This window comes from Aphis gossypii, chromosome 2 (assembly GCF_020184175.1).
Source record: "Aphis gossypii isolate Hap1 chromosome 2, ASM2018417v2, whole genome shotgun sequence".
Taxonomy (NCBI): domain Eukaryota; kingdom Metazoa; phylum Arthropoda; class Insecta; order Hemiptera; family Aphididae; genus Aphis; species Aphis gossypii.
In genome coordinates, this window is record NC_065531.1 from 19,026,684 (window position 1) to 19,051,577 (window position 24,894).

Genomic DNA, 24,894 nt, shown 5'->3' on the forward strand with positions numbered 1-24,894 from the left:
TAAATAAATGTTTCGAACTAGTTGCTTAATAATAAATAGATTTACGACTTACAAGTTTGATTATAGCCAATAATGTCTATACTCTATAGTTTATATACCATATATATATATATACTTACAACACAGTAAATAATATAATATAACATTTACACGTTTGCAAAATATTTATTGAATCATATTATATTGAGGCTGTACCGTGTAGTGTAGATTATGTTTTATGCATTGAAATTTGTAAATCAGTTTTTATTCTTCATGAATACGTACTTTGACAGGATTTATAGTTGAAAACAAATAGGAAACAAATAAACTCACCGTGAATTATTTACTGTACGCCAAACTTCCATACAGTGTCACATCACCAAAAAACAAATACACGGACAATTAGATGTTGGTATTTGATATTGTATGTATAATATCGCATTCAAATATTCAAATAGGTTATAATCGTCAAAAATAAAAAAAAAATAACGCATGGATGTATATAATAATATTATGTCTTTTTAAATCAACATTTCACTTATTTTCGTTTAAAGATTACATGATTTGTTTAACTTAAGGTTTAGTGGTAAATTAAGTATAACCGTACATGTGTGTATATAAGTGCAAACGATTATCCAAACGTACCTTCGCTAAATAAATAATATTATTAACAATCATTAAATATAATATATACAACGTATTTAAAGGGGGATATAATATCATAGTATATTCACATTGTAATTACAAGTTATATTATTATTTTAAATTATTATTAAAACCGTTTACTCCCGACATATTATTATACAACAGATATTACAAGCCGTAAACAAAATCGTAAAAACGTATTTACTTATATTTTAGTAGTTTTAGTACATATACATTAAACATACTTGTACATTACATAAAATGTACCATTATTACCAAGTAGGTAAGTGTTGTATAATTATATAATATAATTGTAATGATCGGCGGGCAAAAAAAAAGCTAATAAAGGTCATACATAATATTAATTATCGAGATAATAATAATAATAATAATAATAATAATGATCGTCATCGAAGCGTTGTATACGTGTGGGCGGACAATGCTATACAATGGGGTAATTGGGTAGGGGAGGGGGGACTGAATAAACAAAAGTAACAAAAACAAAAATCGTACACACCGCGGACTACGTCGTAGTAATACGCGTGTATTAAACACATAGTGTATCGCGGAGATTTGACGTATAAATAAAAAACGTAAGACTGTCCATCCACCACAATATGTTATTCTCTGTAAATAATGCCAACTATAGATTAAGTGATAAAGGACCGATGGGGATATGCAGAACGGCGCTATATACTTAATATTAAAATATTATGATACCTATACCGTAATTATTATATTGCTCTCTAAATGTTTACATAATAACAATAATATGCACAAATATACCTAAAAAAAAAAAAAAAAAATTATGCGATGACTAGACGTTTTGGATAGGCATAAGTTTTATGTATTATATATAATAATAAAGTTATGTATAAAATATTTATGTACTTATATAAGTATATAGAAATGTACAAATAATAAATAATAATAATATTAATTATCATCATCATCTTCGTCGGAATAAAATTGTGTACAGCGTGCGCGGTTATCAATGTACCTATACAGACAGGTATATGCTCGCATCTCGACAGATTTATTCGTGAGTCTTCAGGTCCAAGGTACCAGGGTGGCCGACTCCTGGCCAAGCCTGATGCTATATACCTCCACCGATGCCGCCGCCACCGCCGCCTCCGCCGCCACCACCTCCGTAGTGCGCGGCCAATTCCCTTTTGAGCCGTTTGGCCGCACTGTCGTCACGCATGTCTTCGTCTTCGTCACTCTCGTCTGCGGCCTCTTCTTGCTTCCTCTTGGCCGTGGCCATCTCGGCAGCGTGCTTTTTCCGCCACTTGGTCCTTCGGTTCTGGAACCACACCTGGAAAACGAATACAAGGGTTCGATTTAGATATATAATTATATGCGAGAGTATAATTTTTGACATTTGATTATATGCATAATATGTTTGAATTGCGTTGTCCAAAGTCGTCATCGGAAAGGCCAAAATCTTTTTCAAAGCAACAGTCCGTTACACGTGAAACGCGTGCAGTATAATACATTTATAAAATAAGCTGTTTAAGATCGACGGCGAGTGTAACGAGTGTATAGGAGCGAATATAATATATACTTCTTACACTGCCAGCGAGTATGTATATAATTAAACATATATGTATAAACCATATATAATAATATTATCGTTTTCCACATAATTAAAAGAGTTAAGACCGCGGCCATTATTTCGTAGGCTCTACCGGTGATGGCGGCGGCGGCGGCGGCGGAAAAGGGTTTTTACCGGATATGCGGGGGCGGCTCGTATACTGCTGCAGAGTAGCGATACACGACTATACATATATTATATACCTATTATGCGTATATATATATGTAGGTACGAGGCGGCGAGAGGAGACGGGGAAGGGCTAAAACTTTATATTATATCGCTGTATGCGATTTTAATTATAAAGTTAAACCATTTGCGGGGGGAACGGCCCGTAATTAAGACCGTCCGGGGGCCGTTTGTGCCGGTGTATTTGCAAATTACGCGGTATTTAGGCGTCCATGTATTCGCCATTAATCAACCCCCGGGCTTTTGCAAAGGTCGTTAGACGGTCTTGTTTTTAATAACCGCATTAAGACGACGCCATCTGGACTGCGCGCGCGCCCACCACCGCCACCGCACCTATACACTCAACGGCCGTCCCCCCCATAACGCGCCCCCACCCATCCGCCCACACGCGCTCCGTCCAAACTGCCGGCACCCCCCCGCCGACGCTCGGGGTAGTCTGTGGCGCGCTTACCCCCTTCTACGCCACTACCCCGAAGTATCTACGTTATACAGCAATAATCTCGGCGTCACATCTTGCAACGTCTTGCGAATGCCGCCGCCGCCGCCACCCCCGCGCGTGCGTGTTCGATAATACTACTAATTGCGGGGGGACGGTTTGCTTTACAAGCTGACGAGATCAAAACTGCTGTGGAACCAGCGCACGGGGCGCGAGTGGAGTGGTAATTTGCAGTGTTGCCAACCCCATATAACGACGACGGCGATAGTAGTTTATGTCTCCCCCCCATCAAGCCGCCCCTACCCCCTCACTATACACAACAAATCGCCACCTCGTCGGACTACAGCACGCTTACAGCATCGCCGCCCGTTGATACGAGCGTGCATAAAATATATATTATATGTAATTATATAGGTATTGAGGTACACAGATGAGTCGATGATTTGGACGGCTAAACATGTAATATTATTATGTACCTATTACCTTTTAAAGCCTCTAAAGGTTTTAAAGGCATTAGATACATATGCTGCAGCGCACTCGATATTATTGTCTTGTACAAATAAAAGTAAGTATATTAAATGAATCATTAATGGCCAATAGTGTTGTAATGCGTAAATTGTAAAATCGTTTCAATATGAACTGCTTTTTTTTTGTAATTCAAATTCTGGTAGGTACTCAAATACACTCCACTTAAAGTTCGCATGACATGATGTATTCTACAGTTTATGATTTACTCAATTCGTGTACTTTATGATGCACCCATAATATTATTATAACTGAATAAGAATATATAGGAGAGTTCAACACAGACTGAAAAGAACTAATAGTGATAACGAGGGTTTCGAACCGTTTGATCTGATTAAACAGGCCAGTGATAAAATTTGATATAAATATAGTATATGAATATAAAAAGAGCAACGAACGGCGTATAAAACGAATTTGAAGGCAGCTTTAATTTAACATTTTCGTTTTTATGTTTCATTCAAATTAATTAACGACGTCGAGCACAAGGTATTAAAGGAAATTAAATCGGATGAAAATTAAAAACGGCTCTCGGAAGTGAATATTAAACCGCATAATCTGCGACCTGGTATTAATAATAATAATAAAAAATAAAAAAAACACACGAAAACTGCTCTTTTTATATACGCGCAATAGAGACGATTTTTTTTTACGCGGTGTACGTGCCCTCACCTCAACACATTCGCAATCATTTTTTTTTTCATCCCGTGTTTTTATTATCATCATTTTATACATTTAAAACAGGCGGGCCAAGTGCTCTCCAGGGCGTTTGTCATTTGAATAAAAAGCGCGCGCAATGTGCGGTTGAAAAGTTTTTTAACCTGCACCCCCGACGGTATTAATTTACATTTTGTGCCGCCAACCCATCCTCGCTCCATTCTTCCGCCGCCGCCTCCGCCGTCGTCGTGTCGTGTGTATATATACGTGAATATACCGTAACAACGGGTTATGTCATTAAAAAAAATAATCTACCCCAGGACAAATTAAATAAGACCGGAAAGGGATGCATATCTATTGTTGGTACTGTATATACATATATGTTCGTTGGCATGCAATCGTTTTCGACGGAATTTTACTACGCGGCTAAATTGGGCAAAAAAACCACGTGCGGCCATCAAAACTCGCAGTTTTAACTATTATGGACACAATGTGGCCCATTAACTCAAAAAAAAAAAATGAACGCTCGTACAAAACCCCGTATAATCTTCTGAATTTATAATAATATATAAATACAATTCACAGTGCGTATGAAATTATTACAGGTTACGCGTAACCGTAAACTGGTATAACTACCTACGTTATTATAGATAAAATTAAATGAAAATCGTTTATTATAAACTATTTATATGCGTGTTTAAAAATCACACGATATAATCGTGAACGACAGCAGCGTGGTGCATCATAAAAAATAGCATAAGCCAAAAAACGCTTTAAATAATATTCTTTTTTCTTGATTTCTTCGTTTTATAGGTATAAGTACCTATATACAGTATAGTTGGGGTAAATATCCGCCCTTACGGTCTTACACACCCCATCAATAGCACGACAACCATTTAAACGCGCGCGCAATAGAAACAGAAATACCTTATATACACATTTATGTTAACTGAAAACCAATACATATATTGCATTATATTATAGCATTGAAAATGCGAATTCGATAAACCTACAATCTGCATAAAACCTTTACAGAAAATTGATGGATTTTTGGAGGCGAATATATACCTTATAATATATAGGTACCTAATAGTATATTTCATATTTCAGTATAAAAATATGTAGCACGATTTCTCTCGTATTTTCGTGTTTGAAAAATCACGTGTGTAATTACCCGGAAACTTTAGGAAATTGTGCGTGTAAATACGATTATATATATAGCTGCAGTGCGTTTATACTGTACGCCCGTGGAAAATACGCACACAAGCGGCTTACCTATATATAATATATACATGTGTGTGTGTGTACACAATATCCGTACACCGCACACTTCCCTACTCAATATATGCATACATATATATATTATTATGTACATATTTGTCCGGTAAATTGCTCGTGTATAACGCACGTTGTGATTATGTATTCGGTCGGGACCAGCGGAGGCTGAGCGGCTGAATAATATAATAATATTAATAATGGAAACGTTAATTAACCGAATCAAAATCGACCCGAACGATATTGTTATACATATAATACGTAGATATAGATATATACCTATATTATATATACGTATACCTGTACACCACCATATTATTATAACGGGCCGGATACGCCTACGCCATTACGGGATTAATAATAATTAGCCGATCGCGCCGGACAACGATAAAACGCGCATATATACACCTTCAGTTCGGTGGCGGATATAGAACCCGTATTATAATTGGACCGATGATAGCTGGACTCGGCGATCCCGATGGACCTAACTACAGTGCAAGGAGTCTGTGGCCGGCGACGTTAGTGCAGGTATTATATACGCGCCTACGATATATTATACGCGTGGATATCATAAAACGGGACATGTTATTTTATAAATTTATTTAATTTTAAATATATTACGGACTGCGTCAGTTAAAAATCGAATAACCCGTGTATATTTTATACCAGTTCGACTACGGCGTTCAAATGATATATAAAATCATTTTTACATGGAAAATATAATAAATAATAATATTAAATATTATAATTTATAATGCAGTGTAATAAATATGTATGTGTACGAGATGGAGTCGGAGGGATCGGAGAGGCGATAAATCATCGAAGGTAATCTGATTATGTCGCGGGGTCCGTCGCTTTTTCGCCAATTCCCGGTGCGGGGAAAATGAAAAAAAAAATCCTTGATGTATGCGCGTCACCGTCAAACGAAAAACTCGGCCACCGCCGTAGTGATATCGGTCCAATGCGCGTGCGATAGATTTATTAGGTCGGTAACACATCACGATACCATTTTTATTATTATTATTTCCAAATTTATGTTTTCACCCCTATCCCGTCACCGTCATTCAATCACTATATATATTGCATTTTGTAGTACGTTTTATTATTTTCGTGCATTAATTCAATTATATGGACAAACGATCCTTATTATTCCTACACTATATAAATACTAATATGCATTAAATAAACAATTCACATTTCATTTGTACATTAAAAAGTTGTACACAGCTATGCGATGTAATAAAGTGTATGGGCAAACCAGTTATCTTGTCGGACTTGACGTGTGGTCACGCTGTATACTTATAAGTTCTATAAGTGCATCAACAGCTCGTGAATTTTATCAGACGCGCAATTGAGTGACATATTATATTATACCAGATTATAGGTAGGTATAATATTATATTAACCACAATAATGTACAATACTTAAATATTATACGGTAGACGAAAGAGTGGCGTGTATATAGACTTAATGATTATGGTCGCAACTATTGACGTCCACAATATATAATTTATCGTGGACGGAGAGATCGTGCAGGGGATGAACAATATATACGATTGTAAAAAAAAAAGTATTATAATTATTGTCGGGCTGACTGACGGTACCACAAGTTGGGTTGGGTTGCGTCGGGGGTGACGGCGGAGGCGAGAAAGCGCATTTCGGGGCCGGACGAATGCGATGGTTTTTTCCGCTTTATTTATATTTTTTTTTCGCCGCTGCTGCCGCCTCTGGTATATATGTACATACGATGTTATCGCGTCACCACTGCCGTATATATATTTACACACACACACACACACACACGTGCGATAAATTTATTCAAATGCTATTCGGAAATTATCTCCGAACATGATCGAGCACTGCGTATATATACTGTGTATACATACACATTTAAACATATATTATATATATATTTACGCGAATTCAAATTTGCCGCGAGCTCGCGATTTTTAGACTTGTCGTTCTCCGCCTGTATACATGTTATATCGCCACCGTTCACTCCTGCACACCTAACCCTCCTAAATGTACCGCAGATGGTATCGAACACACACGCTAGCGAGAAACCGGGGATGGCCGCGCGGTACATTATTATGCTAATTCAGGGATTTCCAGGACGCGCGTATACACAATGTATGTGTACGGACCGTGTGCGCGCGCGGTGTATATACGCGATAGTAGGCGGGGAAGAAATCCCTAGAATTATGTTTTAATTAATCGAGTGTTAGACAAGTTAATGCCGAACCAACGCCTCGATCGCACATCTATTGCATATTATGTATTATATACTATATAGACATCTGGTAAAGGTACCTATACATAATAATGTTTATATCTGTGCAGTGTGGATCATGGATGGTAATATTGTATACTGATCCGCGACTTGGCCGCCGAGGGAAACAGCTGATATGAAAGTATAGTATACGTTTCTAATACTCGGACGATCTTAGGACCAATATAAGATGTAATGGGGGAATAACGCGAAGGAAAAACCCATAGATATAGGAACAAAATGTATATTATCACTGAGTATAGTATATATAAAGGCTGCAGTATTGTGGATCAAAAACCAAAAGAGAAAATACCACTGGAAAAATCAAAGATATGTTGAGATGACACTGGTAAAAGCTTACCTAGTAAAAGTTAGAAGTTAGACCGAATTGAAAAAAATGGATAAAAAAATTGAAGATTCGATTGACACCAAGAGGTTAAATAAACTCTAAAAAAAATAATCTGGATGGGTAAAAAAAAAAAAAAATGCAATCGGTGTCTTGACTCGTCACTTCGGACGTGTACCTACATCGTTTACTTTGGTAAAAGTGTACCTAACGTCTAATATCATCTAATATTTATATGTATATAAATATTGTGCTAGAGTATACGAGGCCATGAAATCGTGTATTATATACGAGTGTAAACTCTCGCGCGTGTTTGAGGATAACGCGTGTCGTCCTTATCGCCGACACGCGCGCCGGGTAATCCGCGGTAATGCCGTATCGGCCACAACACATCCCGAACGACGCCGCGATGTAATTGCGTATTAAAATTCAAATTTAATCCGGTAGGATAAAAAAAAAAAAAAACAAAACGAAACGGCGACTTTATACTGCAGTTTATTTTATGTACGCGATGCACCATCATCTGTAATAATATGCACATAATATACATTTATACATATTATATTGGCGACACGCGTCATATACATTATAAAAACATTATTCGGGAGAAATGATCTTGGAAAATAATGGATGTACGACCTATAAAACCGTACACGCGTACGCACATGTATACTGATATCTATAACTACTGTTGTACATAAGATGACAAGACGTTAACACGATAATCGTATAATATGTACTATATATTATATAGTTTATTGCGCTCGATTCGGCGGGAACGATACATATAGTGAACGACACCGTTTTCTATTTTTAAAATTATTCCGCTCAATTTATACAATGTACCTATTACACCTGTATAATATACAGTATGTTATTACCAGCTACTTACTAGTGCCGATATGGCAATATGTATCCACTTTACTATTATTTTAATGTTATACGCATTAGAAGTTGTTAATATTCTGTAGGGACGCGTATTTTATATTTCTTTATGCTGTCTTTTTTTTCACAATCCCAAAACACTGAATTTAATATAATAATATACTTATACACGGAGCTGGTAACACAAGTCACGAAATTTTAGAACGATAACGAAAATAACATTACTGAGCGTGCTTAAAATTATACATGTGCACATTTTTTAATTAAGTTTCTCCAAGTGTGAGTTGGACATACGTTTACTTTTAAACTGTTAAGTTCGCGTATTTATATACGCATTGTGTGCGAGGTATATATGCTCTTGTTTTAACAATTTTACTATTTCCAAACATATTATTTTTAATGCGTTAAAACCATAAACCATGTAAACTTTTAATATAATACTAAATACACGAATATTATAGGTAGGCGTATATAAAATAACACACAAATAATTATTATTACACCGCATCCCCATACAACGAAATGCAACACGCGATGTTGCACAATAGGTACCAGCTATATCTAACAACGGTACTATGAAGTTCTTACTAAAAACGTTTTCCGAAAAAAGTAGGACTTTTGGCGTACAAGTGGCCGCGATGAAATATTTATTCTCGATTCGGCCGAGTCAAAACGTTTTTGTGGCATCATCATCATATTTTATATACACACAACGATATAATGGGCGGTGTATTTATCGTCACCGCGTCTAACGGAACACTTTATTTATATATACGCCGCGTGAACAACCCTCCGTAGCGCGTTATTTTATTATTATTGTGTATATAATGTATAGGGTTTATTTTTTAAATTGATTACATCGCGAAAAACCGATGACCGCCGTTCAAGCTCATATACGTGTATCCGTACAATGTTATATATTATATATATATATATAGAAGTGTAAGCATATAATAATTGGTTTATCGAGTCAAACCCTTCAGGCTAAAGGGGTGCGGGCCGCTAAAGTGTATATATACGCGCGTTCACGGACGGTTAACCCGACGCACGGGGATCCCATCGGCATCACGGCGGCGGAGTACCCATATGGCGTTTTCTCAACGGCTAATCCGATTTGGCCTGCTAATGCGTAGTATATACGTGTGCACGCGCGTTTTGGGCTTCGTATATTATATGTTATTGCATCATATTATTATATATACAAGCAAAAACCAAAACGAAAACATCGAACTCATTTTGTATATTAAATTATATATATAGGTTCTGTTATGTATAATACTGCTGTACACCCTTATGCGTGAACGCATGAAGACATTTAGAGAAAGAGAAAGCGAGCGAGAGATAATTTCGTTTAGACTTAAAAAAAAAAAATTGGCAATATAAAAATGACTTAAACGACTCCCGCGTCATCTCGAAGGATTGATTACGATTATGCTGTTCTAACTTTGTCGTCTTTATTACACACATATAATGTACTATATATGCGCACACTTTTGAGTTTATATTATAATATACGCTTACAATGCGTATACATAATACATATATATATGCCACAGCCGTCGAATTAAGCCTTATAGCAAACGCTATTAAGGCCGGATAAGTCCAACGTCTCGAGAGACCGCGAGAAACGGAGGTGGCAACGGTGGTGGTTTTCGCGACCTCAAATTATGCGCGTATATAATGCGATATCGAACTGCAAACACGCAGCGACGGAGGCGAGTTGATTGCCGACTAACGGTGTCTTAAAGATTCGATCTATATATATATCTACAAAATACAAATATAATCCTGCAACATTATTATTATTATATTATATTATTCCCGTACGCACATTGTGGATGTATTATATACGTAACATGGCGGTATTATATATTATATATTATAATGACATTTTGAAACTATTTTAATACGAGTATTGCGGTCATTTACAAATAATTATAGTCATAATAATCTATGAATAAATGAAATGAGACTGACGATAAAAAAAAAAAGAAAAAATTCTTAGTATTATAATACCAAAGGATTTTCACAAATTGCTACACGCGAAGTTGATAGGTAAATGAATTGTTGTGAAGAGGAATACGAAAAAAATAAAAACCGTTCCAAAAATGTATAAACAAGCTATTATACCTCCAAATATCGTTATTGTGTGTGTATATATGTATATATTATGTAAAACGTTTCAGAAAACATAAAACGGAATATTATACACGAGCGGGAGTATGAATCACTTAAAACCCGTATCAGATGATGCGATGAGTCTTTTACGCACAATAATAAAATTAAACGTTTCGGACGTGAAGGAAATAATAAATACATTATTTTGGAGAAACGGGACGAAGGGTAAATATTAAAACGGAATCGTCGAGTAGTATTCATAATATCAACGCGACAACGCCACCAACACCATACCGTTATAAATGTATTAAGTAGACATAATACTACGTAGGTACGAGTATAGAACTGTAGTGGGATGTATTCCTAAATTTTTAATATACCTACGATCATGTCTGTTTTTTTTAAATTTAAATCGTTCAACACGCGTGCATAAAGATAATGGACGCTGATTCAAAGTATAAAAAGGATCAACATTATAATTATACTTAGAATTGGAAACATTTCAATATGTATAATGCTAAACTGATATTATGTACATAGTTATCGTGTATCTCGCAATATTCATAAATTTGCAAGTTAAAACGGCAAAATATATTGAGCGTATAGAAGAAGGTAGGTTACAAATTAGAATATTATTACCACTACCATTGTATAATGAATAGTTAGGTATATGTTTAAACATTTTAAACTAATAAGCAAATGTAATAACTGTTGTTCCAACAAATTAATAACTCTGATATTAATCAAGATAAACCATACGACTAATTCGCGAAGATATTCGAGAATATTATACCTATATTATAGGTATGAAATATTATAGCAATAAAAATACCGACAGATTAAGTTTTAAGATGTCAACAGTCAAACTATCGACAGCGCAACATATCGACCTTCGTTGTAATTTTGTTTTCTGATGGAAAAAAAATACATGTTTTTAATTAAAAATTCTTAGGGTGTAATAAAAAAAAAAAATAATAATTCATAAATAGGCAGTAAACGACTTATAAGTTTAAAGTAATAAATGTGATTGAGCGGAAAAAAATGATCTTAATTTTTATAAATATTACGTTTTTAATTTCAATAATTTTATTAGACGATTACTTTTATACCACAAAAAAAACACATATTAATTTATCAATATTTACATTGATAATGATAAACTCGGGTTTATCGATACTTCGCACTCGTCGACATTTTGACGGTCGGCGTTTTGACCGGCTTCCCTAATAATAGCTGTCCCTATATTATATAGTATCGTAGGAGCTAACCGCAAGAGATCGCCTTACAATATCGGAGCTTTTCAACAGATCGCGATGGGTAATCATGGTCAATACTCAATGATATAGTTTATAATATTAGCCATATAGTAGTAGTGTATGCTGTTGGTAATAACTATATAATAACCACGACAGTAGCTGCGCAGATACGTAATTATATTACAGCAGATATCATGTCGAATGCGCTGCAGCAGGGGGGGATAAGCCTCTGGAAAATTTCGAGTTCTTCTACTGACGATACGATATCCACGGCGAGTAACCTGCGTTATTAAATACGTATCGTCTACACGTCGACATGACGTATAAATATTTATTATATCGAACAGCACGTCGACATTAGGGACGGCCGCTGCGAAAAGACGTGGTGTTGTGATACGCCGAACGACTATAGTCCCGCGCGATCATCATCGCGCATATATATTTGGACGATGATGTGTACACACGATGCGCACACGACCGGGACACGTGCACTTTTTATATAGAGATTAAATTCGGAGGCGCGCGGGAGGCGTTTGTAACAAGCGGCGGTTACAAGCCGGCGGACTCGTCGCCGGAGCGGTGGGCGGTGGGGGTGGGATGCGTGCACTAATGAAGCGTCGTCATCGAGTGTCGGATGTTTGCGGCGGGCCGACGGGGTGACGGGCGAGTGCGCGCGCGGCGTTCGAACACGGTGGCGTGACGGCGGTAACGCGCGGAGGGCGCTTCGCCGTTCTGCCGCCTCCCCTGCACGTCGGCGTGATTTATGGCATCACCGACGCCGCCGCCGCCGCCGCCGCCGCTGTCGACGGACAGAATGTAACGGCGGCGTGTCGGTCGGAATAGTTCGCGGCGGGAAAAACGACGGAGCGGATCGTTAGCGCTTCTTCGCGGGGCAATTAAAAGCGCCCAGCAGTGTCGGTTACCGTGGTAACGGTTGTTTGAGGAAGAGACAAGTGCACAGTATACTATTATATATACATATAACGTTATATTATATACGGGAACGGGATAAACGCGGCGGCGACGGCTTCGCGGTGGGTGTCGGATCTGGCGGGTGGCGGTGGCGGTCCGCGGGGTCGTGCCGTGGCGGCGGCATAACAACCCGAAACCCCGTCACTATAATTGGAGGATTACACAGATAATTGAATCGCCCTCAACGCGTGGCGACAGTGTGTGTGTGTGTGTGTACGTACACTATGCTTATATGTTTATATGTGTGTGTGTGTGTGTGTGTGGCAAAGGGACGTTAGTACGCGGTAGCGGAAGTGTTCGGAAGTGACGAGGAGGGGGACCTAACGCGTTGAAACCGCACGACGACGCCTTTCAATAAAAATGTAAATTCGTATAAAATATAATATTATAATTTTTAATAAAAAATGACGAAAAAATCCTCCCGGTATTATATAATACGTTTATAATAATATCGTATTATATATATATATATATATGCTGTGTGTGAGTGTGTATACATAAGCGGGGAAATAATTCAACCGCCCGCCGTCACTTAAGCCCCGTCTGCATAATTATGTATATATGTAGCTGCTGAACGCGCTAACTATTATAATACGCGCGTTGTAACCGACGAAATTATAATAATAATAATTTGTTATCGGGAGCCCTTATAATATATATACATATATTGTAGGTATTCGTTTTATATCGTAATAATTAATCGTTACGAAAATACGTTCACGCGGTGTAAACCGACGTTTTTCGATGTTACATGCAGTTACGTTGAAGTCGAGTAAACAAATTCGTGACGAAAAAAAAATTCAACAGTGAAGACTGCAGAATTAAAATATATGCATAATATGGAAATAGTCTTAGCTGTTTGGTGTTGGTACAATATAGTAAGTATTGTCTTACCTTCACTTGAGATTCGGTCATGCCCAGCGCGTACGCCAGTTTCGCCCGTTCCGGACCAGCCAGGTACTTAGTCTGCTCGAAAGTTTTCTCGAGCGCGAAGATCTGTTGCCCGCTGAACGTGGGCCTCGTATGCTTCTTCTTGCCGTCCTTCTCTTGGTTTGAATTGTTCACTGGAAAATATCATCACGACATATTACTATATTATACTAAATATCACATTGTTTTTATATTATTTATTATTCGTTACTAAACGAGTGATTTTTTTTTCTAAAATATTATCGCACACTTCCTATAAAACATAACGTTTTCCTAGAGAGTTGTTGATGTTATAATGTGTACAATACATATTTACTTACATACATTATTATTACTATTACCCGTGTCGATTTTATAACGAGTTATCAGTATTCAAATAGGAGAATACAAAAATAATACATAAACGAGTAGGTATAAAACGAAAGGTTCCAATCATACATTTATCAGAAATTCCTACCATGTTGTACGTTTTATATATATCTACAGCAAAAATCAGTGTTAGGATTGTATTGTATAAAGGAAAATAATAAAAAATATACTTATACTCAATTTGTTTCGTCTATATACACCATCCTGCAATTGTCATATATATATATATGTATGTATTGTAACGTCGTAAACTCTTAGCGACAATTTCAAACAACTCCGGAATAGCTCTTATTATTATCGAATTTCGGTATATAGGAGCGGTGCTAGAAGAAATAAAGGAAATGTCTCCTAGCAATATAGAAACAATAATATATAAAATAACAACGTTTTCCCTGCGGCGGCGGTGGTGGTGGCGTTTCCTTTTCGATATTGCCGGCAAATAGTTATCGTAAACACAACAATCTGGCCGAATGATCGTTGCGGTCGATTTCCAGGGCGCCGAAAACATATATATATATATATATAACATCCTCTCCACGTATTCGGTTTCTCTCTCTGTCACTCTTTCTCTCATTCTTTCTCTATTTCTTTCTTTTCGTGTCTTTTCCCCTATGCTCCTTCCCCACGTGCGCTCTGCACATACACACATACTTACGTACATATACAATATTTATATATATATATCGTTTAAAACAACGAGCAAAAGTAATATAATAAAAGGAGCAGCAACCCAACAACATAAAATACGTTTAAAACGAACGCGTGCTGAGAAAATAAATAGCTTATATACAGTGTACGTATATTTTACACATGGTAGTGTGTGTGTGCGTGTGCGTGTATATGATATATATATATATGAATACACGTATTTTTTTGCCGTAGAAAAACCGCGAGGGAAGCAGCTTGGTGCAAGTGTGCGTGCGTGTAAGGTACTATATGGGATGTCGGAAAATAGCGGCTCTGCTATGTAGGGAGGACGACAGAAAAAGGGGCGTTATGTTTTTATCACTCGCTCTACGAGACGATATGGAACGGGAGCGGCGGGCGATATTCAGGGTTCCGGGAAAGCGTGTCAACGAGAATTTCATTTTGTTAACACAATCCGCGGCGGCGGTGGTGTCTCACACACGCGCACGTGTACCCCCGAAAAACGTTGTTTTCGTCTTTGCGTCCCTTCGTCGCCATCATATCATATATATCCGCACGCATCCGCGGAGGAGAAGAAGAAAAACCAAATAAACGATCTATTTCTCGGCGGCGCCCGGGGACCGCCAAATCCCGTTTACTGCATTTCAATGTAATTCCGTCGGCTTTCGCCGCAGCCCACCATCGCATACTTCAGCGCGCTCGCGCGTATATAAACGTATACATATATAAACAGAAAATTACTTCGTTACGCCCATCGTTGTGACTTTTTTTTTTCTCCGGAAATAGATAAAACGGAAACAAGAGAGAAAACTATAGCGCAGCGCGTTGCGACGGACTGCTTATCGTGGAAATCGCGACCCGCTGTACCCCCGCGCAGCAATTGAACGTCTACGACTTAAAACGCGAATATATCTATAACAACTTCAAACCGTTTTAGTTACGCGTCATACGCGATGTAAAAAATCGTTAATGATACAATCTTTAGGTGTATAGTTATTCGTGTAAATAATGTATATAATATGTTATATACATACCTACTCTTTAATCTTTAACACTGCAGTTGTGTATTTGCGCTACCGAATTCAGTTCCAAGTTTCCAACGTTACCTCTGTCAAATATATCTCAAGTATAATATGTAGTACTCGCAGAAATTTCCTCAATGATGAATATATAATTTATATAAATGGTAATAATAATTATAATAACGAAACAGCTAGATTATTTTATGTTTTATTATAAGGGGCGTGTAGCGTACCCATATAATATATGTTATTTAATATTTATTATATTCTCAGTTAATGATGTGTTCGATTATTGTACGGAATTATTTGTACTGTGTACTCATATAAAGCCTATGTATACTCGTACACTCGTATCATCGTGATAAGGAACTTTAACTTTACGATTTTATTTGGACATTATTATGTCAAAAAGTTCTGTTCAAAGAGTTTATACAATTTGTTATACTACAATAATAACAACAAAAAACTTTATCAACGACTATACTATAGTATATCCAAGTGTAGATCATCTCTAGATATTTTAAGTGCACACAATTAAATATAAAAAAAAAAAAAAAATCGCATAATGAAAATACTTATACATATTGCAGAGTGGATGACATAATATATTATAAATAATTTTTTTTCGTCGTGAAAGGCGAGGAAAAGCAAAAGAATAATATTACTTTAGAATATACGCGAAACATTTTTTGTACAAAAAAGCCCATTCAATTATCCCCTTCGTATATATTAAATGGACGATACGCACTTGCGGATTGTGCGTATGTGTGTGCGTGTGCACGTCGTTTCAGAGACGGCACACATGCCGTTACACGGGATTTCGGGTCGGCCGGAGATATTATTAAGCTTTAATACGGCGCGAGCTCATATATATATATATGTGTGTGTATACACCACGAGGGCGGAAGTTGCGGTGCGGTGCCTTTAAATCATTACATAATTTGACCCTTATAAAATTCACCTCCTACCCACCGTCCACACACGTCGTCCGGTGGGTGCGCGAATGAGGGGAAAACGACAGTGGCGGACTATATACATATATGCATTACACAGCGAGCTGCGTGTACCGTAAACGGCGACGACGACGACGACTAATACTACTACTGCCACGACGATAAGGGCGGAAGCGGCTATATAATATCGTCGTCCCCCCACATTGTTTGACACTGTGACGGAAGCTAATTGAATAGTTTGTAGATTGAAAATACGATATCGCGGGCCCGCACTATATTCACGCGCGCGGGGGATGATGACCGCTCGGCGGGCGGGATATATAAGGGTAGGCATACTCTCGCGCGCGCGCAAGCGAGCACTCGCGCGAATTCGGCCGACCACCCGCCAGCGCAGTGGCGATGCAGGCTGCAAGTGGCGGTCAGTTCCGCCGGAGATTACCGCACACCATAACACTTTCGCCACGCCGCAACAGCTTGCGCCGCGATCTCCGCCGGACCGTCGCCGACGCGTGTGTAGAGAGACTGCGGCGCAGCTTTAAATTATATTGTATAAAATTGTTCTCACAGTACACACACGCGTGCAGATCGGACGAGCAATATAATTAATTTCGTCATATTATCAAATTATCTTAATATCATTATATAGGTGTATATTATACGATATTATACGAATAGAATAAAAATATTAGTGCGTATGAGTGCGATCGAAAATTCGACAAACTAATGTCTGATATAATATATACCGCATATTAAAAAAATATTTAAATATGGTTATATAGTTACTAATATTAATTTTTAATTTATAAATACAGTAACGTAGAAATTTATTATATGAATCACGCATCTATACATTTATTACTTTTAAAGACATGTATACTCATATGTAGGTACCTGTACGTATTTTATAATATACCTATGTAAGTAACTAAATTCGAACGCTTTAGTCTGCAAATACTTTATAAACTTATCTACCTTAAATATTATACGACAGAACCGTCACTTGTCTTATTTATCAAATATAGGTATCATTCAATCATCTTCATACTTCCAATAATGTCCATCAGTCTACTGCATGTTCTTAAGACTTTGTAAAATCGATATGAACGTATATTTATACATTACACACATATATTATATAACTATAATAATAATAATAATATTAGAAGATTCGAAATTCTTATTGATTTTGAAAAGCAATAGTGTTTAGATGTGATACATCGTTCTTTGAGTATAAACTAGTCTTATAAAAAAAAAGAAATGTGTTTTAATATGAGCCTCCGCCGTGGTATTGGCAATAAACCCAAACGAATATAATATTATAAACGTGTACGATATAAAAAGTTTATTTTTTTTTTTAATAGTTTTTATACAATCTTTGGTATTGCACTGCGATGACCGATTGTAATTTTTCGAGAACCATAAAAATAATATGCGCGACGAACGGTCGAAATTATTATTATTATTCATAATAACACACGTAACGAATCGCCCGGAAAATTGCGTAGCGTTCTCGTATATTATATATATATACATGCATTATAAAGCTTATTATTTGCTGCGTTAATATCAATTTTCGAACAACAGAATTATTAATAATATTTATTTATATATTATATTATTAGTCATTAAACATATTATTTTCTATTATATACGGTCTTATATATTATGTCGTTTAAAAAACCACACTGCACGCCTCCATATAATGCATCAAATGTATTATATACCTATACATAATATTATATACGATTATAAACATTATATAGCCGTCGCACACCCCTTTAAGGAAGTACATGTATACGTATAACATTCACGCACGTCCGATATACATATTCTATACGCAATATATACTGCAGTTAATATGGCGTATACACACGACGGCCATATTGCAGCCCCCAGACCGGATTTTCCCTCGAGGGCGAACTGCTGCAGCGCCTATATACGCATCTAAGCGTGCAGTATATAGGCAGCAGTAGCTATGTATAATATACATGTATAGACTGCACCGTGGTGAATGCGTATAGTCGCGCGTTGCAATATATTTATATATATAATAATAATACATTATTATTATTATGGGGGTAGGGGGGCTGTAAATCCCTCGGTCGTATACCGCGCTTGCGCAGCCACGAAGACGAGTATACATTAATATATAAAATAATATAATAAACCAACCCCCTTTTTATTTTTTTGCTTTCTCGACCATTATCTAAATTTATTACCTACCTATATACCGATACGACAATTTTGCGATATTATTAAGACTGCTACTGCTGCTACTGAATAGGTACATATAGGTAGACACACATAATTAATATCATACATGAACGCTCACGCGGTATTAATATAATAATTGTAATAATTTATATTATGTGTATACCTATATATAGGTAGGTATATAGATACGCTTATTATAATTTTTAAATATATAAACTCGGCCGATGTACACATTGATATCGTTTTACATATATAGTATTATATTGTCATGTATATACCTATATGCGAAGAAAGAGATAGGAGAAAGGTCATCGTGTCATTATATATGTGCGAGGTATAACATCACACGCGTTGTTATTATTATTATAATGTGCCCGTAAACCAAACCAATTATTAATTCCTTCTCACTCGGCGGTATATATAGGTACCAGCTATAATATTATATTTATTGTTTTTTATGATCCTTTGTTGTCAGTTTCGCGACAAACGATGTATATAATAGAAAAAATACACCTACACACATATAATAATATATGCGTGTGGTACAATATAATATATGTATACATAATGTGTGCCAATTAGACACACGCAACAGTCACCGTGTTGTATAGGTGCGTTTATATTATTGTACATATGCCTCATGTATGGGGCTATATTGCTATAAATAGCGATTTTTTGTTGTTGTTGTTGTTATTACGATCATTAAAAAAATTTTAAATGTCGCTCAAATGGACAGTGTATTATATATTATATTGTATATCCTATAAACATATAACACACAGAGTATTATATGGTGACGACGTGTCGACATAAATATAATATATTATAAAGGGTAGGTGTACCTAATCCAAAGCGGTACAAAATTACGTGGCAGAATAATATGCAATTTTGTCATGAAATCCCTGACTACGCACAAACATACTCGTATATATATAAACATGAAATTTTGTAACCCAAGATTTTATAATGACCGTGTGCAGTGTCCATTTTTTTGTGTGTTATAACTATATGTATACCTATAAATACGCCATCCCGTATACTATATTATGCATATAGATGTAGGTACATATTATAATAAAATAGTTATTAGTCGAAGTACTACGATGAAACCGTCCACTTGTTATTATAATATATTATACACATTTTTGTATAGGTAAATTTTATACGCCGTTACGAGTATACAATTTATAAATATATGATATGATGTGACGAAAGATAATGGTATATACATTATTTTTTATACACACACAAAATACAAAAATATACGACGAAATGTACGTTCGTCACGGTGAAACTTTAGCACCCCTAATAATCCTTTTCGAATATATATATAAATACATATGTGTGTGTGTGGGTGGGTTGGAGGGGTATACAGAGCTTTTACCACAGCCTGTGCGTGTGTGTGTGTTTTTATCCCCCTCGGTTATTTTTTTTTTTTTTTATGCTGAAAACGAAGTTTTGTGTCCGCGGTGTGCCGGCAGAGGACGAGGGGTTTGCAGCAGCAATCGCACACATCTGTTACCGCTTTTGACCGCCGCGGCGGTTGCCGATATTTGCGCGGACGTCATTTGTCACTGGCCGGTCGAAATCATAGGCCAATAAAAACGCCGTTTTCCCGTCCGTGTATATATAATATCATTATACGCACACACTATAACTCGCATAATTCTCATATGTATATTATTGAATATAATATACGAAAGGCTGGAATCGCTTAAAATATATTATATATTATATTGCATACGAATGCTTAAAATTTATGTGCGTATTGTGCCGCGTGAGTGCTGTACGTCTATAATAATAAGGCGAAATTCGATAGATATAAAAAAATAAACTGCTGCAGTAAACCTATTTATAGTCTATACAAACAACAATAAGCCGCGGATATGTCAAATTATATCAAATATAGGTACCTACCTACGATTAAAAAAAAAAATGTAGGTACCTACGTCTATTAAATTTTTCAAAGGTATAATTTTGTTTGTACTCAAGTATAACGTTCAACGTTCTTCTTTGATATTATTTATATTTTATATTTATAAACTATCTTTTCGTGAAAGATTATTTTTGTATTGAGTTAATATTAATATGTTCTTACAAAACATCGAATAATACTGCAAATAGGTATACAGTAGGTATATATAGGTACCTAATTTTTAAACAAATAGTTTTTAAAAACAATCTAGCTAAACAATTTGAATAATCTAACATAGGTATATATTTTATTCCAATTATTCAAAAACTGATTTTCAGAATCTACAATTTTTTTGTACAAAGAATTAGGAAAGTATATAAGTGCCCTGTGGCGATAGAAACTTTTTTTGTAATGATTACTATTATGAATTCTTTTTTAAATTTATATCTAAATAGAAACTCAAATGAAAAGTTTTCGAATTAATTATAACTTTATACGTACTTATAATAATAGATATTCAGAATATATTTACAATATATAATAGGGTTGTATAAAAATGATTTTTAAATTATAAAAATGTAAAAATACCTATATTGTATATAAGTATATGCATGCAATCGTTATATTTATGTATAAACATTTTATAATTTGTAAATATTGAATTATATATAGTACCTATGTCCTATAGCTATATATATATCGTATAACTTTTAAAATTATATTTATTTTTATTTATTTGTCATATATGTAAAACCATAATATATTATATATTTAAATAATTCATAAACTGTTATATAGGTACTATTTCAAATTTTGATTTACATTTAAAAAAAAAAAATAGTTGTTTAACAATTATTTAGAATGAGAAATGATTTATTTATTTTATTTATTTTTTTTTATTTTTTTTTTTATTTTTTTTTTTATTTATTTAAGTAGAAATGTTAATCAGGAATAAAGATATTTATTTAGAACTCATTACTTAATAAAACAGAATTAAATTTATTATTGATTATTATATACTCATGTCTGTATATACTATATAGGTATATACGTATTTATATGCTAGAAAATGAGTATGTATATATTCTCCTACCCAATTATTGACATATATAATATATAATATTTTTACTTTTTTTAGTGTTCTGCCTATATACATACTACATAATGAAATTATGGTAAATAAAATATCGACAACACATTATAAAAACCAAAGAATAATGCATCGCACGGCAGTATATTTAGACACCTATATCGTAGTTTATTCACATAGGTATAGATGATGTGTGCTATATAATAACTTATATATTAGGTATTATAATATTATATATACAATGATGGTGTTACTCACAACTAGCCAGCCTGTCCCTCCAGGCAATCGGGTTATTGACCAGCCCTTGGAAGCCCGGCCAGTAGAGGTTCCTGGTGGTGAGGTCGGCCAACGTGGTGGCCGGATGCTTGACGCCGCCGTTGTGGAAGTATGATGCTGCCGCAGCCATACCGGCGGCCGCTATGCCGGCCACGCTGTTGAACGCTCGTTGCTGGTGGCTGATAGCGGCCGCTGCCCCGGTGGTCGGCGGCCGCGACAATATCTGTTCGATACCGTGTGGGTTACCCGCCGTGCATCCGTTTTTCATCTCGGTCATGGTGTGCAAAGCAGCCAGAGGTGGACTGCTGCTGCACGGCACGTCCAAAAAGTTGAACATGGCGACAACATGTTATGATGATGGTGGTGATGTTGCTGCTGGGACAACATCATCGTAGAGCCCAACGACGACCTGTATAATATTGATACGATAAAAACACTTTACACCAACGGTTTAAAAATCATATAATATACCTATTCATGTAAAATGATATATTCTATTTTATTGCATATAACAATATACCTATAATGTATAAGTATATACCTATAATAAACTATCAGTAGATCACGAAAGAGCCCAATTAAATGTGAGGTGATTTTAAAAAATAATTTTGTTTATAGGTATACAGGGTGTCCCGTGAGGATTTACCCATTGCGATATCTCCTGAAATAATGGACATATCATAATTCTGATTTTTTAATAAGACTCACAGGAATAAGAACTACAAATATTTTATGTTTTAATTTATTTTAATGTTTTGGTAAAAAAGTTAAAAAATATATTTTTTTATTTAATTATTTTCAAAAAAATCGAAGATAGCCATTTTGTAGAGTTAATTTTTCTGAAAATATTGACGTTTCAACATTTTGATTTCATTAATTTCCTGATTTTTAATATTTTTTCTAGTTTCTAGAAAAACAGTGAATTATTTAATACCATAGTGGTAACAAATACACATAACGAGATATCGCAATGGGTAAATCCTCACGGGACACCCTGTATATATATTATCTATTCAGTAATTTGGTAGCGATTTAATAAAATTACAATAAAAAATCGAGTAAAATTAATTTTCGTTGTTATTATAATGCACTGTTTGACAAATTGACATAATGTATAAAAGAATCTTTATAATAGAACCACCTTATTTATATAAATTATAATTTCCATGTATATAATATTATTTTAGATAAAACAACCCATAATTCCTAACGTTTAAAATTAAAATAAGTCACTATACTGTCATTTTGAAATAATTTAAAAAATATTGGTACCACGAGATTTGTTCACATATTATACATACCTAAACCTATAATACAATATTATTATGTATACACGCGCTGCAGCTCGCCACCGTAATAGAATAATAATATTATATTGTATATATAGCATATACGTGTACCTATATATGCTAAGTACGAATAAAGGTTTTTACTACAGTGCAGTGTCCGTACATCTATTATATACATTATATATATACTCGTATGTGATATGACGTATACGCGCGCTGTCGTCACGTCCAACCCACGAGGAGACCGTTACATCACAATGATCCCGCGTCACGACCCTCCGAAATGTATTTACCGATGTAGAAACTACATATAATATAATATATTATTGTTAATGTTCATAATACTGGAAAATTTTCATTCTCATCGTTGAAGCTGTTGCAGTTATATAGGTGCGACTTGGTATATTATTCTAGTTTCATATTATTATATAGGTGCATTATATTATTTGACAAATCATGGATATTATATATTAGGTACCTATACAGATTTTGAGTTCCGTAACCAAGTGTAATATCTTTATGAATGAAAACGATTATCACATACATAACTAGGTGTATGTATAGGTACATATTTTAATATAATAATGTATAGGTACCTATATATATTATATAGTATATACGATATTAAACTATAGGTATATGCACAATTTATCAGTACCTATATAGTTATCTATATAATGCTATTGTCTGTTATGATATTAAATGTTTTTGAATAGATATAATATATCGTCAAATGAAGAAATATATATAGGTAATATAATAAAGAATAACTTATTTATGATAATAGGTATTCCATAAAACGCGTATAGGTACCTACCATTTTTCGGACAAATCACATACCTACACCTAAATTACCTATAATACCTATATGCATTGCAGAAATTACACAAATATTTTATTGCACTGCAGTGGGGAAAATTTATTAAATAAAATAATCGATTGATATACAAATACTATTTGGCATTAATGAATTATTAAATACTATTTTTATAGGTACCTATAGGTACCTACATAATATAATATAAATTATTATGTACCTATTATATGT

At 35.3% G+C, this 24,894-nt stretch overlaps 1 protein-coding gene across 1 annotated transcript; it reads right to left on the minus strand.

Moving 5' to 3' along the window:
• Window positions 1–478: 478 nt before the first annotated feature.
• On the minus strand, window positions 479–22,963 carry LOC126550057 (homeobox protein Nkx-6.1). Its single transcript, XM_050200891.1, is given in 4 exon segments — window positions 479–1,939; window positions 14,035–14,204; window positions 22,540–22,893; window positions 22,896–22,963. Coding segments are annotated over 4 exon segments (795 nt in total). The 5' UTR covers window positions 22,948–22,963; the 3' UTR covers window positions 479–1,720.
• Between the last annotated feature and the right edge of the window lie 1,931 nt (window positions 22,964–24,894).